The sequence below is a fragment of the Sinocyclocheilus anshuiensis genome, unplaced genomic scaffold (genome assembly GCF_001515605.1).
Source record: "Sinocyclocheilus anshuiensis isolate Anshui unplaced genomic scaffold, SAMN03320099.WGS_v1.1 scaffold1632, whole genome shotgun sequence".
Taxonomy (NCBI): domain Eukaryota; kingdom Metazoa; phylum Chordata; class Actinopteri; order Cypriniformes; family Cyprinidae; genus Sinocyclocheilus; species Sinocyclocheilus anshuiensis.
In genome coordinates, this window is record NW_015558674.1 from 1,720,514 (window position 1) to 1,728,513 (window position 8,000).

General features: G+C 37.4%; 1 protein-coding gene across 1 annotated transcript in view; it reads left to right on the forward strand.

Annotated features, from left to right (window-relative positions):
• Positions 1–8,000, forward strand: part of LOC107681273 (eyes absent homolog 2-like) — a gene marked incomplete at its 3' end in the record, with an annotated part of 37,889 nt that overhangs the window by 21,966 nt on the left and 7,923 nt on the right. Inside the window, exons 4-10 of the mRNA XM_016477523.1 lie at positions 1,585–1,704; positions 2,467–2,583; positions 6,040–6,116; positions 6,394–6,574; positions 6,872–7,011; positions 7,737–7,798; positions 7,838–7,859. Coding sequence (XP_016333009.1) covers positions 1,602–1,704; positions 2,467–2,583; positions 6,040–6,116; positions 6,394–6,574; positions 6,872–7,011; positions 7,737–7,798; positions 7,838–7,859 — 702 coding nt within the window. The remainder of the gene's footprint in view (positions 1–1,584; positions 1,705–2,466; positions 2,584–6,039; positions 6,117–6,393; positions 6,575–6,871; positions 7,012–7,736; positions 7,799–7,837; positions 7,860–8,000) is intronic.

Below are 8,000 nucleotides of genomic sequence, written 5' to 3' on the forward strand. Positions count from 1 at the left end.
CAATTAATCAATTAATACAATTCAATTAATCGTGATAAATCGCATTCCAAATAAAGCTTGTGTTTATATAATATATGTGTGTGTGTGCTGTGTATATTCTGATGTATTTATAAATACACACACATACATGTATATATTTAAGAAATATTTACTTGTATATATGATTCATATTTTGTGTAAATATATTTTACATATATTTCTTAAATATACACATGTATGTGTGTATTTATGTTTACATATAAACAGTACATCCACATATATTATGTAAATACAAACTTTTATTTTGGATGCAACTAATCACGATTAATTGATTTGACAGCACTAATAAACTCATAACAGTAATTTGTAAAAAAAAAAAAAAAAAAAAAAAAAAAAAAAGAGAAATTCACAACACTGAAAAAACAGTTTTCCCCTCAGTGTTGTTGTAAAAGTAGCAATCTGAAAAGTTCGACTCATCAGTGTTGAAGATCTCACTGGAGATGTTCATCTCTTCACTGAGTGCAGTCAAAAAAACAGAACTGTGGTCTATGAATGAGATACAAGTGTTAGTAAACTTGATCAAAACTACTTTAATAACACACAAACACAGTTGTAAAAGAAGAAAAAACACTTATAAAAAGAGTTCTGTTTTAATTATGTGGCTTTTTTTTTTTTACCTTGGTCCAGTGCTGTTCTCTACAAAATTGATTTTGAAACTATTTTTAAAAAAAAAAAAAAAAAAAAAAAAAAAAAAAAGTGTAATTCACAAATTGGACTTGCTAATGATTCCGATAACAATTTAATTAATGATTCTTTTCTTTTAGTATGACAGCATATAGACATATAAAAAAAAAGAAGTTACAAAACACCAAACAAAATGTAAAAAATAATGTTTATATTTTAATGAAATAAAAACACAACAAAATAAAAATTCTAAAACATGTTAGTGACAATGCTAGTAACTTGCTAATCATGCTAGCAACATGCTAGTAACAAGCTAATCATGCTAGAAACTTACTAGTGACATGCTAGTAACTTGCTAATCATGCTAGCAACATGCTAGCTACTTGCTAATCATGTTAGCAACATGCTAGTAACATGCTAACACGCTAGAAAAATGCTAGCGACATGCTAGTAACTTGTTAATCATGTTAGAAACATGCTAGTCACTTGTTAATCATGCTAGCAGCATGCTAATCATGCTAGCAACATGGTAGTAACTTGTTAATCATGTTAGCAACATGCTAGTAACTTGCTAATCATGCTAGCAACATGCTAGTTACTTGTTAATCATGCTACCAACATGCTAGTTACTGGCTAATAATGCTAGCAACATACTAGTTACTTGCTAATCATGCTAACAACATGCTAATCCTGCCAGCAAAATGCTAGTAACAAGCCAATCATGTTAAAAACATGCTAATCGTGCTATCACACGATATCAGCATCTATGTAATCTATCTACATTTTCAAACTTCAGGCTTTTACAACTACTTTAAACTTTCAGGCTAGGCTTTCTCAAGCCAACCTAAAGTTTGTCTTGAACTTTTTGATCTAGTTATTCTTAAGATCTGTTTCTCTAACTACAACTCTTTGCTTTGACAGACCCGCTGTCCTCAGTCATGGCTGCTTACGGACAGACACAGTACAGCCCTGCGTTACAGCCGGCCGGTCCGTACACACCGTACACACATCACACACAGGGCTACAGCATGACGTCCTACAGTGAGTGTCATTTCACACCCGCCCTAAGTAGTGCACATCACTGTTGACCTGACAGCTGGTCGTGTCTCTTTCTCTCACCCGATCAGATATTAAAACAGAAGATGGTTTGAGTCATTCACCAGGACAGAGCAGTCTAGCAACATGCTAGTAACTTGCTAATCATGCTAGCAACATGCTAATCTTGCTAGCAACATGCTAGTAACTTGCTAATCTTGCTAGCAACATGCTAGTTACTTGTTAATCATGCTACCAACATGCTAGTTACTGGCTAATAATGCTAGCAACATACTAGTTACTTGCTAATCATGCTAACAACATGCTAATCCTGCCAGCAAAATGCTAGTAACAAGCCAATCATGTTAAAAACATGCTAATCGTGCTATCACACGATATCAGCATCTATGTAATCTATCTACATTTTCAAACTTCAGGCTTTTACAACTACTTTAAACTTTCAGGCTAGGCTTTCTCAAGCCAACCTAAAGTTTGTCTTGAACTTTTTGATCTAGTTATTCTTAAGATCTGTTTCTCTAACTACAACTCTTTGCTTTGACAGACCCGCTGTCCTCAGTCATGGCTGCTTACGGACAGACACAGTACAGCCCTGCGTTACAGCCGGCCGGTCCGTACACACCGTACACACATCACACACAGGGCTACAGCATGACGTCCTACAGTGAGTGTCATTTCACACCCGCCCTAAGTAGTGCACATCACTGTTGACCTGACAGCTGGTCGTGTCTCTTTCTCTCACCCGATCAGATATTAAAACAGAAGATGGTTTGAGTCATTCACCAGGACAGAGCAGTCTGCTGGGATACACGTCCAACTTCAGCGGCACTCCACCTGCTCAGACGCTCTACAGTTACTCCACACACGGTCAGTGTCACTCACAACCAACCGCCTCTGAAAGAGCCACATATTATCATTTCATGTGATAAAACAGCTTGGTAAACAATTTTGTCTACATGGTATTTTAGAGGTTGGAATGAGCAATAAACCATGCAATAAAGTATCGGAAATATGCATCCGGTCACTTTGCATGCAGAGAAAATAAGGACAAGTGGTGTGCAACTGACCTTTAGTCCCCCTTTCCTGTTAGTGCTTGATCTGCTGTGGCAAACATAAACACTGAGTGAATTATTGCGGGAATTATTCAATAATATCTGGATTTTCTGAGCATGTGAATTCAGTAAATATATCTAGTGGCCAAAAAGTGTCCGTCGTAATTTACATGACTGTTCAATTACAAACAATTAAAATTCTCTATATGTAATAGGCTAACTTTAAAATGTAATTTGAAAAGGAATTTTAGTTTTTGAATGACTAATATTAATAAATTATATATATATAAAACAAAAATGTGCACACTACTGTTCCAAGTTCGGGGATCTGTACGTTTTTTTTTTTTTTTTATGTTTTTGAAAGAAGTGTCTTCTGTCACCAAGGCTGCATTTATTTGATCAAATAAACAGTAAAAACAGTAATAATGAGAAATATTATTACAATTTAAAATAACTGTTTGCTATGTGAGTATATTATAAGATGTCATTTATTTCTGTGATCAAAACTGAATTTTCAGCATCATTACTCCAGTCTTCAGTGTCACATGATCCTTCAGAAATCATTATAATATGCTGATTTGCTGCTCAAGAAACATTTCTGGTTATTATAAATGTTAAAAAGAGTTGTGCTGCTTCATAATTTTGCGGAAACCGTGGTATTTTTATTTTCGAGATGATTTAATGAATAGAAAGTTCAAAAGAACAGAATGTCTTTACTGTCACTTTTGAGCAATTTAATTCATCCTTGATGCATAAAAGTATTAATTTCTTAACGAAAATAAAAAATAAAGAACATATAGTCAGCCTGTCACTGCTACAGAAAAAAACTCGAGACATGGAGCTCAGAACTATGGCATGATGCTAGTGCAGCCACGTTGGAAATTGCTTGCCTAACAGTCAATTATACAGTTTAGCATCATTATGCAAACATATTTGACCAATCAGAATCGCATATCCAAAGGTTGTGTAATATATTCATGAAAATTCTAGTTGATAATATTTAACTCACAATACAAAAAATACACATGGTTTTGATCATCTATGTTGGGTTGATAGTTAGCAAAATCCCCACAAACACACACAGCTTTTCAGGTGCCATCTACAGTCGATCCCCTCAACGCACACACACACACACACACACACACACACACACACACACACACACACCTGTTCCCCATTATCCGCGGTCTGGCTCCTGGCGTCAGGCGTCTCTCTCTGCTCTCTCAGGAGGTCAGAACCTTTCTCCGCTCCCCTCCGCAACACGCCGGCCATTGGAGGAGCGTATTAGTGTGATCTGAGCGTCGGACAGCAGTCAGTCCCCCCTCTTCTGCCCGCAGTCCTGATTTTGGCACCGCAGTGTGAAATTGACCGCTCTCGGTCAAGGTCAAAGGTGAAGTGGCACCAGGCACGTTTTCAGGGTTAAAGGAACAGAATTATTTACTAGTCATCATCATTTACTCACCCGCATGTCGTTCCAAAGCCTTATGATGTTTCTTCCGTGGAACACAAAAGGAGATGCTTTGAAGAGAATTAGAGGTGCTTTTTCCATGCAGTGAAAGCAAATAGTGGCCACGGGCTGTTCAGGGACAAAACAAGGACATCAAGGGTGAAAAAGCAACATAGATGTAGATAATAAAGTCTTATAAAGCCATATGATAGCTTTTTGTGTGGCAGGGTTATTATTATCGTTAATGAAAATGATTAAAAACATTTTTGTTCATTGAAATAAGCTGAATTTTCTTTTTAAAACATCAATAGATGAAATTAATTTATATGAAATTATAATATTAAAAAATTAAAACTAATGAACTGACAAAAGTGCATAACAAAATTACTAAAAATGTAACTAAAATTAAAATGAAAACTGAAAATATAAACATTTTAAATATGAACAAAAACTGTAATAATAACTACTATAACCATGCCAAATGTGTGAATGATATTAAGTGCTACAGTGGAAGGGAAGATTTTTAGGGAATATTGATTTGAATATCAGTCTATTCCTCACACAAAACTGTTTTCAGCATTGATAATAATCAGAAATGTTTCTTGAGCAGCAAATTAACATATTAGAATGATTTCTGAAGATCATGTGACACTGAAGACTGGAGGAATGATGCTGAAAATACAGCTTTGATCACAGGAATAAATTACAGTTTAACATATATTCCTATAGAAAAGTTATTTTAAATTGTAATAAAATTTCACAATTTTGCTGTTTTTACTGTATTTTTAATCAATTAAATGCAGCCTTGGTGCGCAGAAGAGACTTCAAGTCTCACAGATCATAATGCACAAGACGTCTACTTCCTGTCTGTCTAATTAGCATAATCAATGAGATATTGGTGCTATGGCAGATAATATAATCTATTACGTATTACAGTGATTTACGGTAATTCATAAGCGTCCCAAGACATCATTTACTGTAAAATTGTCTGCTTGTGAAATGGATGCATTTCTAATGGGTCTGGGAAAACGCGCTTACTACGTCTCGCGCTACATCTCGCCGGTCTCGTTTGATTTATAGGCAAATTCCAACAGGAGACCCGCTGTAGCATGAAATAAATAACCCTTCTCCGGGTGCCAAAGGTCCTCGCGTTTCACCGCTGTGGAGAAAATCAGAAACACGGCCCCAGCGTTCGACCACTTCCCTCTCTCCCCCTTTGAAGACTTTTTGCTAGCTTCCTTTGAGATTTCGTGCTGTTTTGACAGAGTAATTTATCTAGGGCAGGTTTCAGAAAGCCAACGAGCGGAAATATGAAGGGAATGAGACAGAGAAAGGGGAACTAGACAGGCCTGGAGAAAGACATTCACACGGCCCCAGCGTTCGCCCACTTCCCTCTCTCCCCCTTTGAAGACTTTTTGCTAGCTTCCTTTGAGATTTCGCGCTGTTTTGACAGAGTAATTTATCTAGGGCAGGTTTCAGAAAGCCAACGAGCGGAAATATGAAGGGAATGAGACAGAGAAAGGGGAACTAGACAGGCCTGGAGAAAGACATTCAGACTCTGAAAGTCTGATAACAGAGACGGATTTGCTCTGTGCTCCACGCTGCCCTTTCTCACCTCAACTGTTTTCATAGTCATAAATCAAGCAAACTTTCTCTGAGCGCTTTAAACGTGTCTGTATTTCACCAGCCGTCCACAAGCCATTCCTCGGCCGCTGCCTGTCGTGTTTCCTGCGCTGTGTTTGTGTTGGATCGTGCGCTTTGGAGTGTCTTTACCACAGTCAGCTCGAAGTACGCTCTTAAACTAGACTTGTGCTTCTTTTCCAGGCGGCAACATTTCTTCTGGAATTTTCCAGGGTGCAAACAGCATCACAGGCTCAACGCCATTCAGTCCTACACAGCAGGTGGGTCAAATTAGGAAAAATGCCTCACGCAGCACCTTCACTGATGGAATACAGCCACCCTTGGAGACTGATATATTGTTGTAGCTTTGTAAAAAAAAGTAGCATAACCATGGCATTTTTTAGTACATTACAGTATCATTTGACTACCATGGCATTTTAGCCAACCATTAATGAGTGCTACAATAGGGTTTAGATGGTCCAGAAATGTACAAAACGAGACATACTAAGTAGTATGGAGTAGTCTGAGATGATTCATTCATGTCATTGTCTCCATCAGGACTTCTCAACATATTCTAGCTACAGCCAAAGTCAATATTCGCCATACTTCAACACACACTACAACAGCCCCTACATCACAACCAGCAATATCACACCCTCAGCCATCACCACAGCGATACCCTATCAGCACACAGATCATCCCGCTGTATCGACCAATCACAGCCCGGAATTACACACAGGTGAGCTCTATGGTCAGAAATGATGAGACTGATGTACATATGCAAGTATTGTTTTTATATTAGATATACGGAATGCTTATTAAAAGTAGTAAGACAAAAAAATATATGAAAAATGTGTTAAAAAATACTAGTATTTATATCATATATATATATATATATACAACTTATAACATCCAAGGGAAAGATATATGCTTTTATAAAACTTTCAAGACTATTTGCTTTGGTATTGAGATATTTGGTTGTATGTCTGTATATGACATGTCATCACATGTGTGTGTGTGTGTGTGTGTGTAACAGCAGAGTACCACACGCCCACGAGTCCTCTGACTCCAGGAAAGGAGCAGGAAGGCACTCCAGCGAGACGCAGCTCAGATGGGAAGCTGAGAGGCAGGAAGAGGGCCAATGACCCCGTCCCCCCTCTGGACTCTGACATTGAGGTACAGACGCTGGCCTTCACGGTGTCCTTACACAACGCCTTTCATTAACATTCCTGTGCTCCGTACCGCAGGGATTACTTTCACATCCAACCTAGAGTTGTGCAATGATGTCTGGCAAAAACCTCATTCAACAATTTAAACAGACAGTTCAGCCAAAATTTACATTTTGACAATTTACTCACCTTTTTGTTGTTCCAAACCTGTATGAGTTTCTTTCTTTCGAATGGACGTTTAGCACAATGTCCAAGTTAATCTTTTTCATACAATAAACATATGAGGACTGATTTACAAAAATTACCAAAAGCAAAATAAAAGTTTCAAAACTCTGCTAAATCATCATAAGTAACACAGGTTTGAACAAAAGACGACTGAAATAAAATGACTAATTTATGTATTCTTTGCTCTATTAATTATATTGCATGTATTTCTTAGTTTTGTATATTGAAATATCGATATGTGTATTTGATTACCAGACAAAGAAAACTGTAAAATGTTTATGAACAATGGATACAGAGCGTTTGCCTGTCTGCCCATAAGCTGTGAAATGTGGCTGAACCGACTAAAATTATCAGCCATTATTATCATATACACAGCACTGAGATAATATGCAGTGTTTTTGGAGTAAATACTTTTCTTGACGAGTAAGCAGATTATATTTGTGCTCATGCTCATCGTGTGTGTGTGTGTGTGTGTGTGTGTGTGTGTGTGTGTGTGTGTGTGTGTAGAGAGTGTTTATTTGGGACCTGGATGAGACCATCATTATTTTCCACTCGCTCCTGACGGGGACATAGACCATCATCATTTTCCACTCGCTCCTGACAGGGACATTTTCCACACGCTTCGGCAAGGTACAAACCAGTTCTCCCACTCACACCACTGAACTTTACACTGCTTCAGCTTTGGAAGACAATACTCTGTGTTTTATTCATTGACCTTTTTTTGTGGTGTGTGTAATTCTATTTAACAGTAACAGTATAAACCACAATATA